Source organism: Chinchilla lanigera, unplaced genomic scaffold (assembly GCF_000276665.1).
Source record: "Chinchilla lanigera isolate Chin_1 unplaced genomic scaffold, ChiLan1.0 scaffold00063, whole genome shotgun sequence".
Taxonomy (NCBI): domain Eukaryota; kingdom Metazoa; phylum Chordata; class Mammalia; order Rodentia; family Chinchillidae; genus Chinchilla; species Chinchilla lanigera.
In genome coordinates, this window is record NW_004955464.1 from 7250436 (window position 1) to 7277266 (window position 26831).

General features: G+C 34.6%; 1 protein-coding gene and 1 pseudogene across 2 annotated transcripts in view; one reads left to right on the top strand and one right to left on the bottom strand.

The window, feature by feature from the left end:
* Nrd1 (nardilysin (N-arginine dibasic convertase)) overlaps positions 1-26831 on the top strand; it is a 75287-nt gene that overhangs the window by 27488 nt on the left and 20968 nt on the right. Inside the window, exons 3-16 of one of the 2 annotated variants that reach the window (XM_005398598.2) lie at positions 772-905; positions 1767-1836; positions 1993-2074; positions 3826-3979; positions 7376-7449; positions 9705-9800; positions 10795-10917; positions 14379-14436; positions 16403-16476; positions 17865-17934; positions 19885-19962; positions 21251-21371; positions 21451-21509; positions 21928-21982. In XM_005398598.2, coding sequence (XP_005398655.1) covers positions 772-905; positions 1767-1836; positions 1993-2074; positions 3826-3979; positions 7376-7449; positions 9705-9800; positions 10795-10917; positions 14379-14436; positions 16403-16476; positions 17865-17934; positions 19885-19962; positions 21251-21371; positions 21451-21509; positions 21928-21982 — 1248 coding nt within the window. The remainder of the gene's footprint in view (positions 1-771; positions 906-1766; positions 1837-1992; positions 2075-3825; positions 3980-7375; positions 7450-9704; positions 9801-10794; positions 10918-14378; positions 14437-16402; positions 16477-17864; positions 17935-19884; positions 19963-21250; positions 21372-21450; positions 21510-21927; positions 21983-26831) is intronic. The other variant, XM_005398599.2, reaches the window with a different exon arrangement.
* Positions 23976-25774, bottom strand: LOC106150075 (annotated as a pseudogene).

Here is a 26831-nt window from a genome sequence, read left to right on the forward strand (position 1 = left end):
TTTTGGTTTTTCTCCGGTACCGGGAACCGAACTCACGACCTTGCACATGCCAGGCAGGCGCTTTTGCCACTGAGCTAAATCCCCAGCCCCTCCTTTCTATATATTCTTTTCTTTTCTTTTCTTTTTTTTTGAGACAGGGTCTTCCTATGCAGTCTTTCTGTATTTTATGTCTATAAGAAATTTCTGTCTTAAGAAATTTCTTTCTCTAAGAAGCTTTTCCCTGTGCTTTGGCCTTCTTTGTGTCTTTTATTAACTGATAAGGTAATTGTGCTTTGGAGAGGTGAAATCATTTTGATTCAGAATCAGTGAGTACCCTAGTGAAAGGAAAGAATGTATCATTCCATAAACTGGAAGATAGTTTATGTTCATTGAATGAATAAGTATCTGGAAAAGGAAACAGAATAGAGTAGTCTAGGTAAGAGATTCCTTAAGAGTAGTATGCATTATAAAACACTTTTATGATTTAATATTTATTTGAGAAATATAAACCTAATAAAGGAAGTAGCAGAATAACTGATAGGGGTTTTTTTTTTTTTTTGGTAAACCCTTACCTAATCACTTTTCTGAAATATCTTTTTAAGTTTTCCTCCAGTTTTTCCCATTTAAAAGTTGTTCATGATCTAAAAGTTTGATAAATTAATAAGATTGAAATTTAAGTATATATATACTGAATTATTTGTTCAGGGCATTCTTAATTCAATTCTCACATATGAATTTCTCAAGTATGAATTTCTTGGGTAGAAAATTCTCAAGTATGAATTTCTTTTCTAGCAATCGCAGAACCTGTTTTTGCTGTGGTCAAAGCTGACTGATAGACTGTGGTTTAAGTCATCTTATTCAAAAATGTCTTCAACCCTGCTGGTCAAGACAAGAAATCTTTATGGGGTAGTTGGAGCTGAAAGCAGGTTAGGCACCTATTAAACATCACAGAACAGGTTAGACTATGGTTTGAAGCAGTGAATATTCCTCCATGTTTTAACTGAGTTTATGTGCCAAAGTTTTCAACGTGAGATATGTAGAATCAAATGAGGCTGTTTGGTTCTTCCAGAAACATACTTTGATTTTCTGATATATAGTTAGATTGTATACCAGATACTCCCTGTTTTTTCTAGAAGTTTTTTTCCTAAGAGGATAACTTTATCAAAACAATCTGTTTCACCAAATGGATTAGCCTGATGAATTGACATTTATAAAATTTGGGAAACTAGGTATTCACCATCATATCTTCAAGTATTCAAATTGACTTTTTCTGTCCTTTAACTTATAATGACATAATGGTGTGCCCCAGTCATTTTAAGTGCAGGGTTTGGTGTACATCATGGTCATCTATTTTGTTAAAAACCAATTTTCCTGAGGCACTGGGAGAAGGTAGCCTGATAAGTATGTATGCTATATATGTTCAGTAAGAAGTGAAGAACTAAAAAGCCTCTTTAAAGTCTAGTTCTATAGCTTTTTAATAGCTAAATATTTTATCTTTATTATTTTTGTTGGATATTTTTCTAAAATGTTATTTTATTCCCTATTTTAATAAAAATAAAACTGAGTAACATTGAGAGATTTCACATCTAGTTACTGAACACAGAAGTTTTAATTGCTTGGAGATCTTTCATCTACGTAAATATGTTAATTTTGCAGATTTCCAAAATCTGATAATTCAAGGAACAAACTTGGTTCAGAATTTTGAAATTCTGACAGATTTGGGTGGGCTGGCCAGTCCGTCTCTTTTTTTTTTTCTTTTTTCTGTCTGTTTCTGCTTTTTTCCTTAGGTCTGCACCTGTTCAGCATTTGGCAGGATGGCACGTGGAGGAGCAGCAGGGTGAAACTGACACAGTTCTGGTGAGTTTCACTTTGCTGCTCCTCCTGATTCTCAGGGAAAGAATTTTGTTAGTTTCCTATTGGAAAACTTCATCTCCAGATGAATCCTTAAGAGGAGATGCTAATATATTCCTTTAAGATTGACTCTACTGTTTGTATGTGTTTTCCTTATTCCAGTCTGCAGCGGCTCTTTGTGTTGGAGTTGGGAGTTTTGCTGATCCAGATGACCTGCCTGGGCTGGCGCACTTTTTGGAGCACAGTAAGATCTTGTAAAATATCACTGCCAAGTGATTTTTTTTCTCCAAATATGCATGAATTGATTTCAAAAATATGTGTTTGATAGAAATATGATACACAGTAAAATCTTTGCAAACATAATTCATTCTGGAAACATACTTGTAATAGCAAAGTGAATTCCCCTTAAGAAATAATGGAATCGGAGATGATTCACTCCACAACCCCAAAATAATCATATAAAAATGAGTATAATACTATAATACAAAATAATAAGGAAAATACAAAATATAAAGAAAAATAAACATATTAACTTGCTCCTTTGAAAACCTTCCTGGCTGGTGTGAAGGAGATGAGAGAGCAAGGTTACTACGTAGGACGACTTTCATTATCACTAATGGAATCACTACTGCCTGTTGGCTCAGTGGAATCTTCTTTCATGCAACTTTAACAAGGGACCTATTCAGAGACATGTGCTTTTGCCTCCTTTTGAAGATTACATGGAAGTGTGACACTGTGTTGCTGTTAAACAGTTTCGTCACTCTGCTACATAGTTAATCAGATGGTACTTTTCTCTGATTTCATTTGAAGTGAGGGGTTTTTCCTGGTCTGGAGACAAGAGCTTCAAAACCTCTTGCTGTCAGGAGATGATCATCCACAATCCTGCAGAGAGAGGGGAGGAGGGAGGGAGGAACCATTGGCTCAGTTGCAATCATATGTTTGGCATTATGTACTAATATTATATGCTTGTTTATTGAGTTATAATTTATTAGAAACGTTCACTCATCTTGTGAAACACTCGCAGAACAAGTTATTTGCCATCCAAGGTTTTACTGTATATTTCAAAAGAGAAAAGCTGAGGTGACTTCTGATTTATGAATAACATGGGGGAAACTTTTTAATCTCCTTAAATGTACTTATATTGAGGATTAGAATGAAATCTGTTTTAAAATATAGGCATTGTTACTCAGGTATGGTAAAGCCAAAAAACTAGATGATGATTACCATTGTCTAGAAATTGCCTAACCTTTTCTGGGGCATTTGATTTACAGTGAACATGGCTCAGAAACATGGAACATTAGAAACACAGAAAAATAAAAAGGCATGATCAATATGAAAACAAAACAAAATAGAAAGTTTCAGTTTTAATTATGGATGTAGCTAAATAAAACCTATGTGGATGTTACATGGTCGCTAATATATGTCTGTATTTTTTCTGAATTACTCATTTAGAAAATATTTTTCTAAGTTATTTAAAGGTTAATTTCCCACCTTATGAGTTTTCGTGACAGCAGTTAATTGCATACATGCTTATGTTTAAGTTTTAACATTTTTATAAGTTATGCATGTCTTTGTCTTAAATATAAGTGCTTAGTTTTTCTTGGTGTAAAAGTAAAATTTGAGCATGATAGAACATTGTGAAAGCAGCAGTCTAATAAAGAAAGTATTAACCAGACATAGCTATTGTTAATTTGGTTAATTGGGCATACTTTCTTCTAGTTTTTCTATACACAAGAAAGTTCAAGTGGGGTATGATGGTACACACTAAGAATCCTAGCACTCTGGGAGACTAAGGCAGAATAAAATTATAAGTTTTAGCTCAGTCTGGGCTAGTTAGTGACTTAGTGAGACCCTGGCTCAGAATTAAAGATCTGGAGATGTATTGCCCAATGTGAAGACTTTTGGTTCAACTCCCAGTACTGCAAAAACAATACTTTGATAATAAAAATACCATCCATATCTTTTTGTGTATAACTTTCTGTTTTTGTCACGAAGTGGTATTCATGGGTAGCTTGAAATATCCAGATGAGAATGGATTCGATGCCTTCCTAAAGAAACATGGAGGCAGTGACAATGCCTCAACTGATTGTGAGCGGACAGTCTTTCAGTTTGATGTCCAGAGAAAATACTTCAAGGAAGCTTTGGATAGGTAACAAATCAAAGTATATTTTTATTTTCATTATCTAGTAACGTGTTACAAATTGAAACATTGGATGTTTTTTAAATATTTCATTTCAAGGAGTATTCTAATTCTATAGAATTGCCCAAATACTTTCTTTGGAAAAAAAATAAACTATTAAATATGTGTTGACTCTTGCTTTAACTATTTGGCTTTTGTGTTAAAGATTGAACTAAAACTCTTAAACATCTTTTAAATTTCGTAAATATTCCATATAGTTTTCTAATTTAGTAGAAAATGTGGAAAAACAGAAGGATTGCTTCTAATTTTACCATTTAGAAATAGGCAGTTAGCATTTTGGTTAAATAGCTACGTACAACCAAATACATATTTTTATGTGAAATCATATGATTCATACCCTCTTATAACCTATATTTCTATAACATATAATTGTATAATTTTCATTTATGATTATATAATTTATAAGCTATTTTACATGATTGTGTATTAGTTACATTGTATAGAAATACTGTACCTTAATCTGTTTGACCAGTTAACCTATTCTTGAATAGTTGTTAACAGTTTTCTACTACTGTAATGCTATGGTAAATATCTTAAGCTCTGATAATACATCCTTAGGTATGTCTTTTCTTAAGTTCCAGTAAGTAAAATTGCTAGGTATATTTTTAGGACATTTAAAAAAAATCTTTTGATACTCATTGTAAAACTTCTAGAAAGTCTATATCAGGCTAGTAGTAGAGTTTTGATATCACAAGGTTGTTATACAGCAAAGTCCACAATGGAAGAAAAGGAATCACTTCATATCAAAATCCAGATAAATGTATAATTAAAGTGGAAAAAAAGGGAGGAAGTCTTGAGTTCAGCCAGTATCAAGATTTTTGTCTATTTTTTTGATATATTATAGTTCAAGAATTTGAAACACAGATATTTATTGAATCAGTGCAATACCTGTATAGCAGACATTACCATAAAATAAAAAGACAATCAGAAATTTTTCAATTCCTAACAGATGTTAAATTTTCCTAAAATATGGCCATCCTTAAGAGATTAATTTTATCTGTAAAAATCTTTTGTGTAAATTCTTATATATTAAAAGTATATTGCCATTAATTTCAGTATTTCAATATTTCTGTTCCTAAAGCCCTAAATCAACAATTCTTAGGCTAAAAGAATGCCAAAATTTTATTAAAATGGACACAATTTATACTTCTTTGTAACCTTTAATGCCAAAATAACAAAAGACTAGAGAGATATCTAAAGAAGGCAGTGTAAATATGCCCAGGATTTTGTTTGTAAATTGAAGAGAAGATCAGGAATACTTTGAGAAGAGACCTGAACCTGCAACTGTATGTCTGTTTTTGTTTCACAGTTCTTAGCTCCTAAAGTTGACAAAATCAAAATAGGTCTTTACATGAAGAAATTTTAAGCAGAAGGCAAGTTGAATAAAAGCTAGCTATCTCAGAGATGGTGGAATTTGATATTAGTTAAGAAACTTGGGTTACTACAAACAGTTTTGGTCTAAGAAGTGCTTTAGCAAATAAAAATAACGCCTCACACATTTTCTTCTGCTTAAAGAAAATCCAGAATTTATAAGGCAAATGCTACTTATATGAAAAATTAATGAGAATATCAGATCATAAATTCATGCTGTAAATAGTAGACAGTAAAGAGAATATAAATAAAGCAGAAACAAATGTAAGAAGAAATGCACAATTAACCAAACATAGTGGGAGATTTAGTACACCTTTCTCAGTAATTGATAATCATTAGAAAATACCTATCCTCCCTTCCCTTCCCTTCCTGTCCCTGTCCCTGTCCCTGTCCCTGTCCTCTTTCCTGCCTGCCTTCCTGCTCTCTCTCTCCTTTCTTCCTTTTCTTTTCTTTTTTCTTTTTTCTCCTCTCCTCTCCTCTCTTCTCCTCTCCTCTTTTTCTTCCTTTTTTTTTCTCTCTCTCTCTCTCTCTCTGTCTTTCTTTCTTTGTGATACAGGGTCTCACTATGTAGTTCAGGCTAGACTTGAACTCACTGTGTAGCCCATGTTGGCCTCCTCCTGCCTCAGCCTCCCTAGTGTATTACAGGTATGCACTGCCATATCCAGCAAGAAAATCTTTATAAGAATATAGAAAAAGGGCCAGGTGTGGTGGTGCAAGCCTGTAATCCCAGCACTCGGGAGGCTGAGGCAGGGTGATTGTGAGTTGGAGAACAGCCTGGGCTACAGAGTGAGCTCAAGGCCAGCCTGAACTGCATAGTGAGACCCTGTTGCAAAAAGACCAAAAACAAACAAACAAACAAACAAAAAATATATATATATGGATATAGAAGATTAAGACAACAGTCTTAGACTCAAAAGCGCAAACTAAACCCATAGCAAGCAGAAGGAGGGACATAATAAAAAGCATAGTGGAAATAAATGAAAACAGGAAATAGAAATGCAACAGAGAAGCTGCATGTGGTAACGGATACCTGTAATCTCAGCCCTCAGGAAACTAAGGCAGAAAGATTACCATGAGGTTGAGGCCAGCCTAAACTACATAGTGAGATCTTGTCTTAAAATAAAACAAAACAACAACAAAAAAAACCCAAAGTAAATACAGAGAAAATTAACAAAATCAAAATTATTTTTAAAGATCAACAAAACTGACAAACTTTCAACTTAGATTGACCAAGAAAAAAAGGTCTCAGTTGATATAAATCAAGTGTGAGAGAAGGGACATTACTACCAATCTTACCCAAATAACAAGGGCTATAAGGTTATACCGTGGACAATTATATTCCAACAAATTAGATAACCCCAATGAAATGAATAAATTACTTGAGAGATACAATATTGTCTCAAGACATCCCTGAATGGGTCTGTAATAACAGATTGTATTAATAATGAAAAACTTTCCAAAAGAAATTTTAGCCCCGATGGCTTCGTGATGAATTCTATCAAATGTTTAAAGAATTAACATTAATATTTCATAAACTTCTGAAAAATAGAATACTCTTCCTAGCTTGTTCTATTAAACCAGTGTTATCCTCTGATACCAGAAGCAGACAGTGTTACCACAAGAAAAGAAAACCAAGGGTCAGTAGCCCTTTATGAATTTAGATACAAAAGTGCAAAGGCGGATGCACCCCCAAGTCTGAATCTGGCAGCATGTAAAAAGAGTTGTGCACTATGACCAAGTTGGTTTTATCCCAAGAATGCAAGTTAGCCATGTGAAAAGTCAATATGGTATGTTATTGTAATAGAGTATATAAATCTCATTATTCTCTATAGATAGAAAAAGCATTTGACAAAATCTAGTACCTTTTCATGACTGAACTAAATGTCCATCCAATTTGGTAACACTTTTTAATTAAAAAAAGACATTGAAGAAGCTGAACAAAACAAAAAATGCTTACTTTCTTTTGTTTTTCAGATGGGCTCAATTCTTTATTCATCCACTGATGATCAGAGATGCAATTGACCGTGAAGTTGAGGCTGTTGACAGTGGTAAAAAAAACGATTATGTCTTACTACCATTTTTTTCTCTCATTGAAATAGTTACTTAGCACATTTATTATTCTTTTTCACTAAGCCATTTTGTCCTTTTTTTTTTCCCCAGTCAGGGTCTCATTATGTAGCTCAGGCTGACCACGAGCTCACTGTTATAGCCTTGACTGGCCCAAACCTGTGATTCTTCTGGCTCAGGATCCTAAGTGCTGAGACGACAGGGCTGTGCCACAACACTTGGCTTTATCTTTGTATCTTAAATGCAGTATTGAAATAGATGGATCATGTTTATTCCTGAAGTCAATAAATGTTCTATTTGGGATAGAATTGAAATAAATCAAAAGGATGGTTCCTTTTAGCTTATTAATTTGTTTAGGGTTTTACCATAGTAGCTGAGCTTTTACAAGATAGAAATCTAATTTGTAAAGCTAATGCTAGGTCTTAAAACTTTAAAAGCTCACATTCTCTCTGTCTGTGGCTTCATTTTAACTATACTGTTCTAATGTATGGTTTGATTTTTATTGCTTGTTACATATCTGTAGGTGCTTTGTGGCTTGAATTTGTTAGTTATAGAAATAGTTATATATTTATGGTTGAAGAAATGAAAACCCTGAGTAGGGTAATATATTTAATATTATTTTGGACTGTTTCTTTTAATTTTGAGAAGCTTCTTTTCATCACACTCATTCTTAGTTGACCTTATGTTAAAATCTCTTAGTTTGCTTATAGCTTGTCTCTATTAGAATGTAAACTCCTTGAGCGTAGGACCTTGGCTCCAGTTATTACCTTGCTACCTCCAAAAGCTATTTTGGTAGTGCCTAATTTGTCTTGGTTACTTTTCCCTCATTGCTAAGACACACTACCTGACCCCAAATATTAAGAAAGGAAAAGTTTATTTAGTTCAACAGTTTGTGGACGTTTCAGTCCATACTCAGCTGGCTCCATGGCAGAGTGGCATATGGCAGAGGGCAACAGTTTATGGCAGCAGGAAACGGCAAAAGCAATAACAGCAAAAAGGGAGGACAAGCAAGCAAGTCTCTTTCCCGCCCTTATATTGTACCCAAACTACCCGCCCCATGGCAGATGTAGCACTTATACCCGTAATCCCAACATTAGACCATGGATCAATCATAAACTAGAAGCCCACCCCATGACTGGGGAGACATCTAGACACAAACCATGACACTGACACATAGCAAGTATTCAGTAAAATATTTTTTGAAAGAATATATCTTACTTAATCTGTATAAGAATCATAAGAGTGTAGGTACTAAATTCATAGATGCAAAAGTGGGTTATTTATTTTTGTGTGCTGAGGATGGAACCCAGAGCCTTGCACATGCTGGGTAAGTGTAGATGCAGAAGTGGAATCAAAGAAGTAGGTAGCCTCCTCAAGGCTGCACTTTGTAATCAAAGTTAGGTAACTTCAAGGTTGTACAGCTTAGTTACTGACAAAACTAGAATCCTAGCTATCTTAGTCTGTTTGCACTACTGTAACAGAATGCCGTAGACTGGGTGACTGATAAACAACTGAAGTTTATTTCTCACAGTTCTGGAGGCTGAGAAGTCCAAGGTCAAAGTGCCACTGGATTTGTTTCTAGTGAGGGTCTGCTTCCTACTTTGTAGGTGTCCAGCTTTGCCCTGTGTTCTCATATGGCAGAACAAGGGAGGAAGCTCTCTGTGGTGTCTTTTATAATCTTATTCATGAAGAGCACCTCATGAGCTAAGCAGCTCCCAGAAGCTCACCTTCAAAAACCTTTACATTGAGGATTAGGTTTGAACGTATGCATTTCAGGGGAACATACATATTCAGCCTTTAGCACTAGTTAAGATATTTCTGACTTCAAAGTAATTGTTTTTAAGAACCATACTTTATTACCAACACATTTGGCTTTGGGGGAAATTTAGTGATATACGACACTACATTATCAGACAGAAAGAATATGATGTAACATTTTATTAGTGCTTTCTTTAGTAAATTCTTGGACATAGAAACCTAGAGCTGAAACCTTTGGATCATTAATTATCTTTGTTTCATTTGAAAAATAAGAGAAAAATTCTGGGAAATTGATTGATTTACCCAAAGTACCAAATTAAATGATAGAACTAAACCTAGGTCCTTGAGTTCCCAACTTCAGTCTTATGATTTATAAAGTTAATTTTTGTTACTTCCTTATTTTCTGTAAGCTTGAATTTCTAGACAAAGCAGATACTGGAATTTTATTATATTAAAGGTGTTTCTTTAAAATTGACAGAATATCAACTTGCAAGACCTTCTGATGCAAACAGAAAGGAAATGTTGTTTGGCAGCCTTGCTAGACCTGGACATCCTATGGGGAAGTTTTTTTGGGGTAAGATACTAAATAATTCATCTTATTTCATCTTTGATGTAAGACTAAGAACAAAAAACTCTGATAAAGAAATAAAAATTATAAAGAAATAAAAATTAAAGCTCTAGAATAGTTAAGAATACTTTATCTTTTAGCAAAGCTGATAGCTTTTCAAATTATGCTTGCATTTGGTTCTGTAACATTGGATATAGCAAGGAGAGCACCTAACAGTTAAATAGGTATCACTATCATCTCCATTTAAAGATAAACAGGCTCAGGAAAATTATCTGCTTTGCTTAAGTCATATAGGTAGTATGTAATGGATGAAAGATTTGAATATCTGCTTATCTGATTGTATAGTTTGTGCTCTAGCCCAACCTGACATGTCTATTTATCAGCAGAGACTAGGGAATGGCACTGTGCCACTGAGCTATATCCCTGGTCCTTTAACAGTTTTTAAATAGTGACCTAATTTTGTTTTACTTGTGTCAGTTTTTCATAATGGCTTTTTATTGATGGTGACGTTCAGTTGTAGCTTAATATTAATCTTATGGCCAAGAGTAGAAACTGTTAAGAGTTGATCTAAAGTACACTTTATTCAGGGGCATTTTGCTTCCCTCTGTATTTTATACTGTTTATATACATCCTGGCTTTATTTATTTTTAATAACTAGGCAGAATGTTAATGAAATAATGCAGAGAGAAAACCTGAATTAATTACTAGACTATTAAGCAAGGAAACTTGGGTAGTTCCCAACCAGGGATAAAATCCTTATATATTAAAATGTACTTCAGAATTGTTTCTTATGATTTTTGCGTAATACCACTATTACATACTAGTTCAATATTCTTGAGTCACTTGGGATATTTCATAAAGAGTCAAGTAAAATAGGAGAACATTGCATTGTTGGTGCAGAGGACATTTAATTTAGTTACTCAGTGAATTTAGTTACCTCTATAATACTATTCAGTATATCCTAAAATATTAGTGTATTATTTTTTTCATCTTTTTACAGGAAATGCTGAGACTCTCAAGCATGAACCAAAAAAGAATAATATTGATACACATGCTAGATTGAGAGAATTCTGGATGCGTTACTACTCTGCTCATTATATGACTTTAGTTGTTCAGTCCAAAGGTAACATCATCTACTATTGCCATTAGAGTTACTCTGAACAACAGAGTCTGCAATGCATGGGTCCACTTATATAGCTTTTTTTTTTTTTTTTTTGAGATTTGTAATAGTTTAAAAAACAGATAAAATATGTAGCCTAGAAATATCAAGAAAATTAAGAAAAATGTATATCATGAATTATAAGATATCTGTAGATCATTGTCTTTGATTTACCATATAAAATATGTACAAGTTTATTACAAAAAATTTTAAATTTATCAAAACTTGCAGCCAGGCGCAATGGCGTAGCTCCTAAGGAGCCGAGGCAGGAGGATTTTAAATTTGAGGTTAGCTGGGCGAGACCTAATCTCAAAATAAGTCAAAAAGGTTCAGGATGTAGTTCAGAAGTAGAGCACTTGCCTAGCATGGGTAGGGCCCTGAATTCAATCCCCAGTATTGCAGCAAAACAAAACAAAAAACTCGTGCTCACATGCAGGCCATATATGCTGTCTTTCACAGTAGAAATGTGAGTAAATGTAAATAAAGATGCCGTGTTAAGGCAGAAATGCATAAAACTCATTGTAGTATCTTCAGCACTACTGTGGTACTTTCATATCTGCCTCCTGTTGCTGTGCAATAAACTCAGGTGTTGGTGACTACTTGCTTAAAAATACTGTGGTACTAATTATGTGAGCAGTTGTCTCCCAGTATATTACATTTTTCCAGTAAAAAAGATCGCTCATTATTCTCAGGTATTTTTCACTGCATATAACACATGTAAAATACGAACTATTTGTTAATAAACAGTTTCAGTTCTTGGTAGGGCTTCTGTCAACAACAGGCTATTATTTTGGGAGAGTTAAAAGTTACACAGACCTGGTCATGGTGGTGAACTCCTATAATCTCAGTACTCTGAGAGATGGAGGCAGGAGAATTATTAACTTTGAGTCCAGCCTGGGCTAGCAATTTAGACTGTTATCTCAAAATAAAAATGGGGTGGGAATATAGCTCTGAAGACACTGGGTTAAATCCTCAATAACACACACATACACGCTATACGTATGTGTATGTATATGTACATATGCAGAATTTATATATATATATATATATCTGCAAAAAATTCTGGTTTTCCTTTTAGAAACAGGTTTATCTAGCTGAATATGGTGGCACATGGCTGTAGTCCCAGAATTTGGGAGGCTGAGACAGGAGGATCATGAGGACAAGGGTTACCTTGGCTGTCTAGCAAGTTCAAGGCTCGTCTGCACTATATAATGAGACCCTATCTTAATAAAAAACAAAACAGGTCTTATTTTATTTATTTTTTTAAGGCAAGGTCTTACTTTGTGGTTCAGACTGGCCTTTAACTTACCATGAACCTCGTATCTCTACCTTATGAGTGCTGGGATTACAGGTGTGACTACCGCGTCCAGCTTTTTGTTTTTTGAATGGGGTCTTACTCTCTTGCCCAGTTGGCCTTGAACTACTCAGCTCAAGCTGTCTTCTGCCTCACCATCCTAAGTGGTTGGCACTGCAGGCACATGGCGCTATACTGGATTTATGAATTGGTCTTTCTAAGCCACAGCCTGATGCCTCTGTACCTCTGTATTTACATTAAGCTACATTGTATATAAACTTCCAGGACAGGTTTGCTGCTCATCCTTATGTAAGTGCCTGTAAAATGCCATTTTAATTAAGATTAATTATAGTCACAATGACAGAAGTAACAAAAGATTGATGAATATATAACTCTACTCCTTTAGTAACTCATGTGAGTTCTTTTTTTTTTCCTATCATTAAAAAACCCATGTAGCTTTCTTGTGTTTACTTTGTATTTTAATCTCTTTAAAGAGGTTTTCAAAGTCATAGTTTACACATTTCTTTTTGAAAAGTGAACCCTTTTACCCTCATGTTATTCTTTTTCTAGAATTTTATACATTATAAAAATTAAAATCAAAAGTGATTTAGCAATTATGTATAAACATTTTTTCATTTTTGATCAAAATTAGTCCAGTTCAGTTTGATTTGACCATAAAGTTATCGATATGATATGATTCTTCTGTTCAAACTACAAATTTACTTCTATATTAATTTTACACTTCTTAAAATGGAAATCCCATGCTTGGTATGTAAATTAACTTATGACTTTTAATTATTTGTGTTCCAAATTACTTCATGAACCTGCATTTTTCTTCAACTAGATTCTGTTTGTTTTGCATTCTCTTCCTCAGCAATAACCAGTACAAGAGCTTATTAATACTTACTGCAGATTTTTAAAATAAGGCATAGAGTTTCAGTAAACCATATACTATCTAATTCCATCAGTTTTTGGAGCTTCAGCATTTTTAGTGCTATTTAGAACTCCCCGATCTGTATGAATAGTAAAGAATAAATTCAATACCTGATTACACTAATTTGCATCTTGTATCTTTCAGGTGGGTAGAGATTGAACTTAGAAACTCACATTTTGTGCATGTACTCTTCCATTGTGCTATACCCCTGGGCTTCTAATCAGTGAAATGCATTTGCTTATGGAAGGAACAAATAATCCAGTGATTTCCTTTTTCATTTAGATTTTGTGTTTTACTAGAAATTTCAGAATTTCATATGAAATATGAGTAAGAATCAAAGTTTAGAATATATAAACTATACAGCCATGAAAACTAAGAAAACATAAAGGGTGAAGCCTCACAGTATAGTAGTGTGTGAAAGTATGGACAAGTATATATACAAGTGGAGTATAAAAGTACTAATTGATGCTGAAAAGAGAGGTGAATAGTTTGGGTTATTGTGGAGAACTCTTCTCTTTTTTTGGCACTGGGAATTGAACTCAGGGCCTCATACTTGCCAGGCAGACACTGCCTTCTTAAAGTGTGGAAAGAGTGTAGGAAAATGGTAGGCATATTCTTACCTCTTGACTGTACATAGTAGCCTAAATAAACCCCCTTTTTTTTTTTTTTTTTATTTTTTTTTTTTTCCCTCCCTCCTCCTCTTTCTCCCCATCACTTTCTTTTTTTTTTTTTTTTTTTTTTTTTTTGGTACCAGGAAATTTTTTTCTTTTTTCTTTTTTTTTCCCTGTACCGGGAATCAAACTCACAACCTTGCGCTAGCTGGGCAGGCACTGTACCACTGAGCTAAATCCCCTGCCCTGGTACCAGGAATTGAACTCAGGACCTCATGCTTGCCAGGCAGGTATTTGTGCCACTATTTGAGCTAAATCCCCAGCCCCTCCATGACTCTCTTTTTCTCTTTACTTGTGTCTCTTTTCTGACTTCATCAGTGAGAAATCAGAGTCTAACAAAATTGTATGTATCTTAAGGTTTTCTTACCTGCTCTTACTTTTTTTGTTTATCATTACAGGTTAAGGGCTGCAAGTAATTCCCATAGTAAAATAACTTTATTTTGTAGCTAAAGATCTGTAGAAAATCTTTACATTTCTTCCTTAAATAACAATATTTCTTGTCCCTTTCTGCCCCCTCCCCTTCAAGAAACATTGGATACTTTGGAAAAGTGGGTGACTGAAATCTTCTCTCAGATACCAAACAAGTAAGTTACTTTTATAAATAATAAACCTTCAGAATTAAAGAGACTGTATGTTTTTGTATGAGTCCCAACAAATTTTTTTGCTCTGTTTTCAAGCAGGTCATAAAATTAAGGCCTAAGGAGGTTTAATAACTTAAATAAAATCACAGGGTTTTTGAGTGAGAAAATCAAGATAAGAACCCATTTCCATAGTTTATTTCAGAATTTATGGGCTATGAACTTTTAAGTAAGCAATAATTTTGAAGAATTTATGTCTCGTTTTGCATTTATTCAGAACTTTTCTGTTACTATGTAGGGTTTTTGAAAATGATATAAAGGAAAATACTATGTTCAGGAACAGAATATTTTTGCCCCCTGCCTCGTAACAGATTGTGTTTTGAAAGGTTTTTTGTTTTTTTTTTTTAAGTAAATTGTTTAGAGCGTGTTGTTTTTCCCCATAAAAGAATTGTCTTCAGCTGGGCATAGTGGTGTGGACCTGTAACCCTAGCACTCTGGGAGGCTGTGGTAGGAGGACTGAAATTTTAGCCCATCCTGAACAACTCAGCTACTTAGCAAGACCCTGTCAGGAAAAAAAAAGGCGTGTGTGGGAACCTGAGGATGTAGCTCAGTACCAAACAAAATAGATGATGGCTGATTTTACGTAAGGTGTAAAAATCCCCATTTATTTGATACATAGTTGATCTTTTAAAATGTTTTTTTGCCCATTTCAAGTTCATCAGAATAATGCAAACATGTAAAAGATGCTTTACTGTTGCATACTTGTTACAGAGAGTACAAAAATTTAAATTTGAAGCAATTAAGTCTTTATTTACAGTCCTGCCAGTTTCCACTTTAGTAAATTGAATGAAATCAGATTTTTTTTCTTGCAGCACTTGAGTAGATCAGTGGCCTTTTTGGTTTCATCATTGTAATATATTGTTATTTTAACTTTATGAAAGAAAAATTAACTTAAAATGTTAGAATAGTTTAAGAGAACAGATTGGTTATTATTATCTTGACTTTATATGTTTTCATGGATACTTAGCAATACTTTTTATATATGGAGGGATAATGAAAGCCATGCCAAATTTGTGGGGGTTTTAGCTTTTTTTGTTTTTTTATACATTTTTTGCGTTTTTCTATAAGTATGAATTACAGAATTGTCAGATGGCAGATGGAACCATCTTTACTAATAAAATCAGAGGTATATTTAAAAAATTCATTAAGTTCTGTCAGTGCCTACTGAACATTTAAAAATTTTCTTAAGTATTATTCACTAATAATTGTGGTTCCTTAATGAGACAGAATTAAAAGTGTTTGCAGAGACCATGTTTTTATAAGGCATTAAAGTTATGATCTCGTCCCAGTCTGGGAGCCTGAGAAAGACGAAAGAAAGTCTGAGTCCAGCTTGGGCAGCTGGCTACTTAGTGACCTAGTAAGAGTCTGTCTCAAAATAAATTCAAAAAGGGCTGTGAATGTAGTTCATTTGAAGGCACTGGGTTCCCCAGTATCTCTGCCTCTCTCACACACACACGTTTTAATATCTTTAACCAGATGAGAAACTCCTGGAAGGAGGAGCCAAGTCTTAAAAATACTACAGTGCCCAATATACCTAATAATCATTCCATATATGTTTATTGAATTAAGGTATTGTCTGTAGTGTAATTTTTCTTTTTGACATAGCTTTCAGGGGCGCAGAACTGAAATTGAGTGGGGCTGATAAGAAGTAGTAAATACTGGGGTGGACAAATACATTGTTCCCTATCTGTTGTAAGTTGCAAAGGCTTTTTAATTATCGAGACTGAGATTTAAGAATAGGGTATGTAGTTTAAGATTTTATGGCCTTGTTGCCAGCAATTTGCTCATGCCTAGAATGCTTTTCAGCCAGGAGTATGTAGAATGACTAAGTTATCTGTTAAGACACCCCAGTGATACTGCTTATAAAAGGCTTTTGCCAATTAAATTTTAATGTTTTTTGTTTTATTTCCAGTGGCTTACCCAAACCAAACTTTGGCCATTTAACGGATCCATTTGACACACCAGCATTTAACAGACTTTATAGAGGTTTGTAAACCTAAGATTTAAAACTGTTCAAAATAACTTTAGCATGCTCTCTAAAACTTGACTGTCAATTTTCTCTGAAAATGAGAACACAACAGAAAATACAGTTGTGTTGGAAAGAAAATAGGCAGTGGAGAACGAACTTGTGACAGGTAGCAGTTCACTGATTGGCTGCAGATTGATTGGTTCTGGTTCCCTGCTGTTACGGGACTATGTTTTCATGCTTCCTCCCTGATGTACCCTCATTCCTTTGATTTTTTTGTTTGTTTGTTTGCTTCCTTCCTATTTCATTTTATCCTTGCTCTGCTCTTATTTTTAAAGGAGGAAAAATAGAAGAGAAAAATACTTTGGAAATTGTTTTCCCTTCATTATGAAACAATATTTGTTAAATGAAGAGAACCATAAAGTAAAGCCATTAAGGAAAAGGGGAATTACCCTTAAATTTTACATGAAAGAGAAGTCATTTTCGGCAAATTTCTGGTTTTTTATGGGTATATTTTCTTGACATAAAAGAATCATGATGTACTGTAAACATGTACTAATGAAAATAAAAATAAGAAGGGGCTGGGGATTTAGCTCAGCGGCAAAGCGCCTGCCTGGCAAGCGCAAGGTCGTGAGTTCGGTTCCCGGTACCGGAGAAAAAACAAAAAAAAAAAACAAGTAAGAAAATAAAAATAAGATTATAAAATATGTATACTTCTCCTTTTAAAAGATTTAATATGATATCTATAATAACTATATCGTGAACCCACCACATGATTATACTATAATTTACTTTAAAAGTTACCATATGAATATTGCAGAAATATTCCTAATTTGCTATTCATGTTTCTTCTTTTTACCACAGCAGACTGACTTTTTTTCTCTTTCTCCTAATTGCCTTAGGTGTTCTCTCCTCCTTTACCTCGTTGCCAGTCTCTGCTCTCCCCTTCTTTTCTGTTCTCTCCTTTCTGGCTTTCAATTTCCTATCGTAGAATCATACAGTAATAACTATTAGGCTTCAGCCCAGTGTATTTGAGAAGAGAGATTCCGAAAGATTTAAAGGCAGGTGATTTTCTCTAGGTTGTATGAGCACGTGCAGCAAGGTAGTGGTAGGGTTGGATTTGTTCCCGTGAATCTCTTAACTCCTAGTCCTGTATCCTGTCTTAAAAGAAGGGGTCCATCCTTAGCAGCATTTAATATTCTCATTGTTCTTTTGTCCATGCACTTTCTACTTGTCAAACAATATGTACAAAATTTGCATTGTTCGAATTGGAAAATTGGCAATTTGACATAAGCATTACATTTATGTAATCTTCTATTTATCAAAGGGTGAAATATATTGAATTTTTTTAAAAGTTATTATAGAAACACTTATTATATCTGTTCTTCTGGAAAATATTTTTGTTTAGTTGTTCCAATCAGAAAAATTCATGCTCTGACCATCACATGGGCACTTCCCCCTCAACAGCAACATTACAGGTAAGAGTTCAAGGGAAAATTTACTTCATTAGATACTGAGTGAGAATCATATTTTTAAAGGATGCTGGATGGGCTATAGGGCTTTTGAATTTATAAGTACAGGGGTGATAATCTGGGACTTAACTACTAGATTTTCCAAGTCTTTTACTATCTCTTTGAGGATAAAAACTAGAATTTTCTTATAATTTGCTACCTTTCTTGAGTATCTGAAATTATTTTGTGTAAGTGTTAACTCTAGTGATTATTTTCTTCAGTATTTTAGTACACAAATATAATTTACTTGGTAGTGGCGCTGGGCACCGTGGTATATGCCTATAATCTCAGCACTCTAGAAGTCTGAGGCAAAAGGATGGCAAGTTCAAGCCCAGCCTGGGCAATTTAGTGACTTAATGAAACTGCCTCAAAATAAAAATAAAGGCCTAGGGATGTAATTTAGTGTGAAGGTCCTGAGTTAAGTCCCCAGTACTGATAGGCAGATAGCTGGCTAGGGAGAGAGGAAAGAAAAGAGAGAAGAAAAGAGGAGGGGAGGGCAGAGGAGAGGAGGGCAGGTCTGGGTTTTCTAAAAACTGTTAACATTTCTTTGCTTTCCTTAATTTTATTTTTTTGTGGACTGGTTTGTTTCTTTTGATAAATATGAATCATTGTGAATTCCTCTTAAATTAGCTTTTGTAGGGAGACATTTTTAAAAAAGAAGCAGTATTTATCTCTCTGGAGTTATCAAATAAAGTACAGTTAAGTTTCATTCATTTGCAAATATAATTAGCTAGGCTCATTCATTAACTATTCCTCTCTGCCAGTCTTAGTATACCTGTAATTCAATTTACATTTCAAACAGTGTAGTGTGGGCTTTGAGGATTGCTAAACAGTTGGAACCATAAAACTGTGTCTTAATTTTCAAGAATTTACTACATTTTGCTGGACACAGTGCCACCTGCTTATAGTCCGAGCCAGTAGAGAAGCTGAGGCAGGAGAATAGTTTGAGGTCAGATTTCAAGCCTATCTTGGCAACATAAGGAGACTGTCCTCTTCTTTATCTCTAAATAAATTAATAAATTGCTGGGATGGTGGTACACTCCTGTAATTCCAGCTCGTTGGGAGCCTGAGGCTGAAGAATGGCGAGTTTGAACACACTGTGGGCAACCTAGCCATTTAGCAAGACCATGTCTCAAAAATAAAAAAGTAAAATAAAAGAGTAAAAGGGCTGAGATGAAACCTAGTACAAAAGACCCTGGATTTAATCCCCAATACTACAAAAACTAAAAACCAGAAAAAGAACCTAAACACAAAACTGCTTTTGGGCTTACATAATAATTTTGGTTTGTTTTTGGTTTTTGAGAGGATCTTGCTGTGCAGCTCAGGCTGTCCTTCAACTTGCAGTCCTCTGCCTCACTCTCCTGAGTCCTGGGATTACAGGTGTGCGCCACCACTCCCAGCTCATGAAAACTGTAGTTAGGCAAGTGAAGAGAAGAAGAAAATTATGATGACATTGTGTCTTATGCTCAGGGTCCTTACTTATGTATTGAAGGAAAAAATTAAACTAAAAGCTGGACCTTTCAATTGTTAGAGCAGCACGTGTCGCTTTACCGTACACCCTGATATAGTACTGAAAACTTCCATAAAGCTTTTGTCCATAGACAGAGTGACTCATATCTGTACTGGGTTCTAAAATAATACAGAATCTATATCATTTCTCTTTTGAGTGAAACAGAATTTAAAGATTTTATCAAGAAAGGAAATAAGTTTAGTGTCTAAGAGAAATAGCGGCCTTAAATTTTAGAATAATTGCACTCACTTTCCCTATTTTTTTGTTTTCTGATTAAATTAATGAGAATTTCACATTTTGTGGATTTTGTGAGAATAAGTTTATATACTTAATATTATGGTTTTACCAGTAAAATTTTCTGTGTTTTTTTTTTTTTTTTTTTTCCTGACATTTAAATTTTTTTAAAGGGTGAAACCACTTCATTATATCTCCTGGCTGGTTGGACATGAAGGGAAAGGCAGCATTCTTTCTTATCTCAGAAAAAAGCAAGTATTCTACTGTTATGTATTTTCACTATAGCAGTGTAAAAAATAATGGGCAGTAATGGTACATTCTTTTGCTTTAGCTACTAGGGATCTAGAATCAAATTTAATGCTTAATAATAGTCCTGTTGATAACCTAGGTAATCTTAATGACTGTTTTGTATTTCATTATAAGCTAACTTTCTGCCCCTGTTGGAAGTAAGTTTATACAAAATTTTAAAAATCATAAATAAAACTAATAAATTCCAGAATTATGTAAAATGGTTAGCTGTCATCAGGAATCTGGATTTGACTGAATAATAAAGAAGTTAGTTACTTAAATGTTGTGGGTTTCCTAGCTTTCTCAACTAAAAAGGGGAACTTTAATGGAAACCTCAGTCTATAAATCAGTTTTACTGAAAATGGAAGGCCGTGAGCAGTGCGTGCAGCCGCGTTACAGAGTGTCTTCTGATTCTTTTAGGCACCTGTGTAAGTCACTGTAGCCAAATAAGTGAAATACAACTTTAAGATTATGAGTAGGACATTATATTAATTCCTTGTTTGATGTTTTTTCCTACACTAATTAATTTGAAAATGAAAAGATAGTTCAGAAATTTAAAAAAATACATTAGTAGTTCCAGAACAATCAAAGAAAAGTGAGAGGCAGACTTATTTAAAAGAATAAACTAATGATAATGAGTGTATACCATTTACTATGTTTATATGTATGTGTATATATATATATGTAAATAATATGCTTTGAGATGTGCATAGCCTTTACTGAACTTTATTCCACATTCTTATTTTACATTATTCATTTTGGTGTCCTTTTCCCTTAATTTAAGTTTTTCCAAAACATCTACTATCGTTTCTTAGATAATTTAAGTAGGTTAACTGATTGTCTCAAAGAGATCATTTGACATTCTAGACGGGGATGTATTGGATGTATTCTAAGGCTTCTTCTAGGAGACAAGATCAAAAATGATAAGTGAAACTTTCTAGTAGCCCTATTCTATTTTGTACTGTTCTCTTTTACAGCAGTTGCTTTGGCTTCATTGAATGTTGTACTGTGTTGCAGTATCTATTACTCTTTGCTATAAACAAAGACAGTATTATTTCCTTCTAATTCTTAAATGTACTACAATTCTTTGGGAGGCTTCGTGCTTTTAAAATTTGTATTTTGAAACTTACTGTTACAAAGTATACTTTTACATCAGAAGTTAAGGTTTCCTAATTTTACATAGTCTGTTTTGTTAATCTGAATATTTATTTATTGTTGAAATACTGATTGAATTAATTTTCCCAACTATAGGTGCTGGGCTCTTGCATTGTTTGGTGGAAATGGTGAGACAGGATTTGAGCAAAATTCTACTTATTCAGTGTTCAGCATTTCTATCACACTTACTGATGAGGGTTATGAACATTTCTATGAGGTAAATAATGAAAATAGAGTTTCTCTTTTATATTAGGTATAATTTTATGTCAAAGACTAATAGGATGTTTTGTTTTCAGGTTGCTCATACCGTCTTTCAGTATTTAAAAATGCTGCAGAAGCTAGGCCCAGAAAAAAGGTAATAAATACTTCTTAGAATGCAGCCAAGAGTCAATCCTTACATGTTTAGCCTTCAGGCCACTAATCGGCATTTGTCCTACAGAATGGTTTTTCAGTTATTTTCTGTTCTGTTTCCTTTGTTGTCTGTATATGTTCATCCCTCTTCATGTATGTGTACCCTAAGGTTTTACTTCGCCAGTCCCTTTATTTATTTATTTATTTATTTGCCTTTTTGAGACAGGGTCTCGCTGTGCAGTTCAGGCTGGTGTTGAGCTCACTTTGTAGCCCAGGCTGGTCTGGAACTCACGATTCTTCTGCCTCAACCTCCTGAGAGCTGGGATTACAGGCGTGCGCCACCACGCCCCGCCAGTCCCTTTACTTTTGGTGAGAAATTTTAATTATACAGTATTCTAATTATCACTTTCTGTTTTTCACAGAATTTTTGAAGAGATTCAGAAAATTGAGGACAATGAATTTCATTACCAAGAACAGGTATTAGAAGTCAAATTCTTAATGTTTTCTGTGACCTAGTTGAAACTGATCTGTAGACACTTTTTTGGAAGTGTCTTTGGAGTTTTAATTCTTGTACTCTGTCATGTGTGTCTCCAGATGACCTTGAGGCTCTCTGAAAATTAACTCCTGTTTTTGAGTATATTGAGTAAACTGACAGTATTAGAAAGATGATATAGATTATGTTGTGTGACCATTATCCATGTAATCACTTGGTCTATCACTTTGATTCATATCCGAGGAGAGCATGAGGTGGTATTTGATAGTAGGTAATTCAAATATTGTGAAGATATTTTACAAAATAATCCATAATAATTACCACATATGATGTTAGAAACTGAGGTTTGGGATTTCAGGGAAAGGAGGAGAACATTTTCTTTAATTAAAATAGGATCAGAGAAGGCTTCATGGATGTGGTAATTCTGGATTCAGTGTTTGGTATCGATATGTAATGTTTGGCTGGGTGTGGTGGCACAAGCCCATAATCCTAGCACTGTTGAGAGGCTGAAGCAGGAGGATTGTGAGTTTGAGCCTAGTCTCAGAAACTGAGTGGGAACCCTACATAGTTCATTTGAAGGCCTTGAGTTTAATCCACAGCCCTCTATCCCACCTCAAAGTCACATTTTTTTCATTATACAGATTTTTTTATTGGATACATATAATGTACACAGATATTAAGAATAAAAGTCCTACTCTTAAAACACAGGACAGTAAAAAAATACAAATGCAATGAACATAAGACTAAGTATGTGTTCTTTACATTCATATTTCACATTAGTTATTAAACTGATCTTTTAGTATTCACTTATTTGAAACTGTAGAGTTGATAAGAGGATGTATGCCATTTAAGTATAGTTTGAACCTTATGAAACAGTTTTATTGGTGGTATTTATTTGTTTTTTTTTGTTTGTTTTTTTGGTACCTGGAATTGAACTCAGGATCTTGCGCTTGCCAGGCAGGCGCTGTGCCACTGAGCTATCTCTCCGGACCCAGTGGTATTTATTTGTGGGGAGAAGAAAACTATGTTTCAGTGGACATGATTTAACAGTGACGTTTTTATGTTATGGAGAATAAATATTGGTTATTTTAGAAATGCTACCTAAACTACAATGACAGTAAATACATAGATCTTTCCCAAACTCTATTACAGTTTATAAACTATTACATGAAGTTATGAAAGTTAAAATTTTATCATTATCAATCAAGCTGCAAATACAAAACCAAAAAACTCAGATTAGATTTAAAGTTTTGAATATCCACTAAATTTGGTTCCATTTTTTTTTTTTTTCTTACACTTCAAGAACTACCTCAGTTAGACATGGGGTATCCAGGGAACAATTCTTCTCTGCAAACTCAGTTACAATCAAGAGACAGGCAAAGAGAGCAGATACAGACTTCAGTAGAGGAAGAGACAGAAAAACCATAGGCTGGTCAAGGGGTGCAGCATAGAGCAACAGTCTCAATAACGTGAGTTTGGTGGAAAAGCAAACTAAACCCTGTATATCCTAATACTTAAGGGAGTAGCTCTACACATTATAATTTTTTACTTTTTTGTTTGTTTGATGCTAGGTATTGAACACAGGACCTCAGGCATGCTAAGCACGCACTTTGTCACTGAGCTCTATTCCCTGTCCCAAGTTCTTGTGTTTTGGTTTTGTTTTTGATACAGGGTCTCACTGAGTAGCTCAGGCTTTCCTTGAACTCACAGTCTTCCTGCCTCAGCCTTCTGAGTGCTAGGATTACAGGCATGCACCACCATGCCTACCTGTTAGCCCTAACTTTTGACTTTCACACTAATTAAATCAAGGCAAAAATTTTTTTTCAGTATTTGTTTAAAGGCAGGGAAATGTATCCTACTTTTTTGAAACATGTCCATGTAATACGAATTTCATCTAGAAAATCTCATTTTCTGTTGATGCATCATTACTTATACTTAATAATGTGAATATCATAATAAATCTGTTTATATTTAAGGAACATGATAAGCAAACTTATAAAATTTACTTACTTTAAAGAAAACTCAGTCTGTGGAGATTGACCTGGTTGGATTAGTCTTCCACACAACTCCTATGACATGAATGTCAACGTAGGACATTGCTTCTGTGAATACTTAGATAGTTGGCCAACTCCAGGTTCAAAGGAAATATGAAGCTACACAAACAAAACACCCTGGGAATAATAAAAACTATTACCGTTACCCCCTTCTGGAATTTTATTTCTCCTCTAAGGTATCAGTTTTGGAGTACATAGGGCACAGTGCTATATTGAGGGGCATAAAAAAAAAAATCAGTTTCACCTCCTAAATCTGATAACTGTCCAGTGAAGACACACTAGGGTAATGGTCTTCATATCTGGCAACTTCAGTCTTCTCTTGAAGACATGGAGAATGTCTCACTGGTGTTAGAAGCTTTAGTTCTTTAAATACAGAATTTGTTTCATCAAGTTGCATCTTCTTTTTTATACTTGCAAGTACGGTATAGTAGATACGTTATATTTAATTAAGCAGCTCAATCTGTTTTCTGTATTAGGGGTTTTAGAATTGTCTGTTGGAACTTTTGTCATCTTGCTGTTTTTCGCAATATTCAGACACCACATTTCTAGCATGTTTATTCTCCATTTCTGGTTTTTGTGGCCCTTAACTGCTGTATCCTCAATGTTAATTTCCTGGATTTGTTCTGTGGTTTGATAAACATCTTCAATATTTTCTCCACAATTACTTTTTTCTTAATTCTTCATTAATAATATCTACAGTTGTCTGTCGCATCTCTTCAATAGACTGAGCCTCCTGCCAGAACGGTCTTCTCATAGATTGAGATAATATTTTCGGTAGGGCTTGTGATTGATTCAGTATGTATAAAACATACGTAATATTCAATAAGTTTTTCAGCATCTGGAATATTTTTAATCAGGGCATTCAGTGTGGTCATTATTTCTTTTTTTGCATATCCCTGATTAATCAGATTCAGGCATTCAGAAAATGTCTTTTACTTACTTTGTCAGTAAATAATCCTTGGTCATCCTCTTCTGCCGTGGTAGTCCAGAAGAACCCGACTAGATTTTCATTTTATCTCTCAGGTTTGGGCTGGGTAGCGACTGTTAGGAGGCCTTTCAGCACTTTTCCTTTGCCAGCTCTCCACTCACTCAGACAAGCTTTTCTCTCTTCTTAGGTGTCTGGGCTGAGCTGATCTATCTTCAGTGACTTTTTCTGTGGTATGGCTTCGTTGGTCAGTGGTTTCTTTAAAGTCACCACATTTTTAAAAAACTCATAATGTTTGGACAAGGTTTGGTTATATTATCTTGGCAGTGGGTGGTATATAAGAAAGGAACTCTGGGATATGTGAAAAAGCTAATGATTTATATGTCTGTAGCATAAGGATATATGACAGGAAGGTGCTGAAATAAATGGTAATGGTAATGCTGAAAGGTAGTTTAGAGCATAGGATTTTGGGGTTTTTGTTTTTACTTTGGTTGTGCCTGGAGTCCCTTTGGAAGTCTGATGAATCCTGTGTAGTTCTCTTCAGAATAATACTTCATTCTCTCAACTCTTTAAACATCCAGAAAAATTGCCATAGTAGTACAGTGGTCACTAGCGTATCTCTCATGTAGGTTTACCAATTAATAATGTTTTATCATGTTTTCTGTCTTCTGTCTTCTGTCTTTGTATGTGTACATTTTTTTGCAAAACTATTTAACAGTTAATCACAGATATCATGACTCTTCACCCTGAAGTTTTTCGTTTTTTGTTTTTGTAGCGAGCATCTCCTGTAGAGGCATTCTCTTTCATAATCACAATGTAGTTGTCACAGTTGGGAAATTTAGAACTTCCCATGGAACCCAACTGAGTGTTAGCAATGACACAGAAGTATTTCCAGAAGTGAAGGGAAACACTAATGGTGAATCTTTTTTTACTTTTTCCTTAACTGTATTTTTATCTGAAAGTGTAGTAGACTGTATATCTCTGTGATCTCTGCATGCTTCTTCCCCTCCAGGAATGTAGCAACACTCTTTTATCCTGTATTCCGTTAGATAAGAAATAAAGAGCCAGGCCTATAATTCCAGCACTGTGGGAGGCTGAGGCAGGAGGATTTCCTGGGCTACATATTGAGTTCAAGGTCAACCTGGGCTATAGAGCAAGACCCTGTCTCAAAAAAAAAGAAAGAAAGAAAGAATGGATGAATGAAAGAAAGAGCTTGCATTGTACAGGGAGAACAGGCAGGTGCATCAGGAGGCCAGAGTGGGAGCATCTACTCCGGTTGGTGCTGGCTGTCTGACCTCGGGCAAGTCCTAATCATTCTGAGTATACTTGCTCATTGTTAAAACATGAGAGCAAATGGAGCTACTTGGTTTCTGAAGGATATGTCAGTTTTAAGATTCTGAGTGTCTGGGTGCTCAAGTAGATTCTTGGTGTTTTTTTTGTTTTTTTTTTTTTGGTACCGGGAATCAAACTCAGGCCAGACAGTCACTGCACCACTACATCCCTGGCCCCTCAAGTAGATTCTTGAATTGATTATTTTCTTCTAGGAAGAAAATAGGTCAGAGAACTTATTAATCTTTCAGTTTTAGATTAAGATAACATACTGATTAATACAACTTTTCTGGAATGTTTTTATTTTAAACATAATTATACATATTTTGGGGGGTGCAGTGTAATATTTTAATAGAGTACACAATGTGTAGTGAACAGGACTGTTGGCATATCACCACAGACGTGTCATTTGTGTTGGACACATTCAAAATCCACTCTTTGCTATTTTGGAATATGCAGTTAACTGTTAGCAACTCTGGTTATGTTACTGTGCTACAGAACATTAGCAGTTACTCTCCCTCTGAT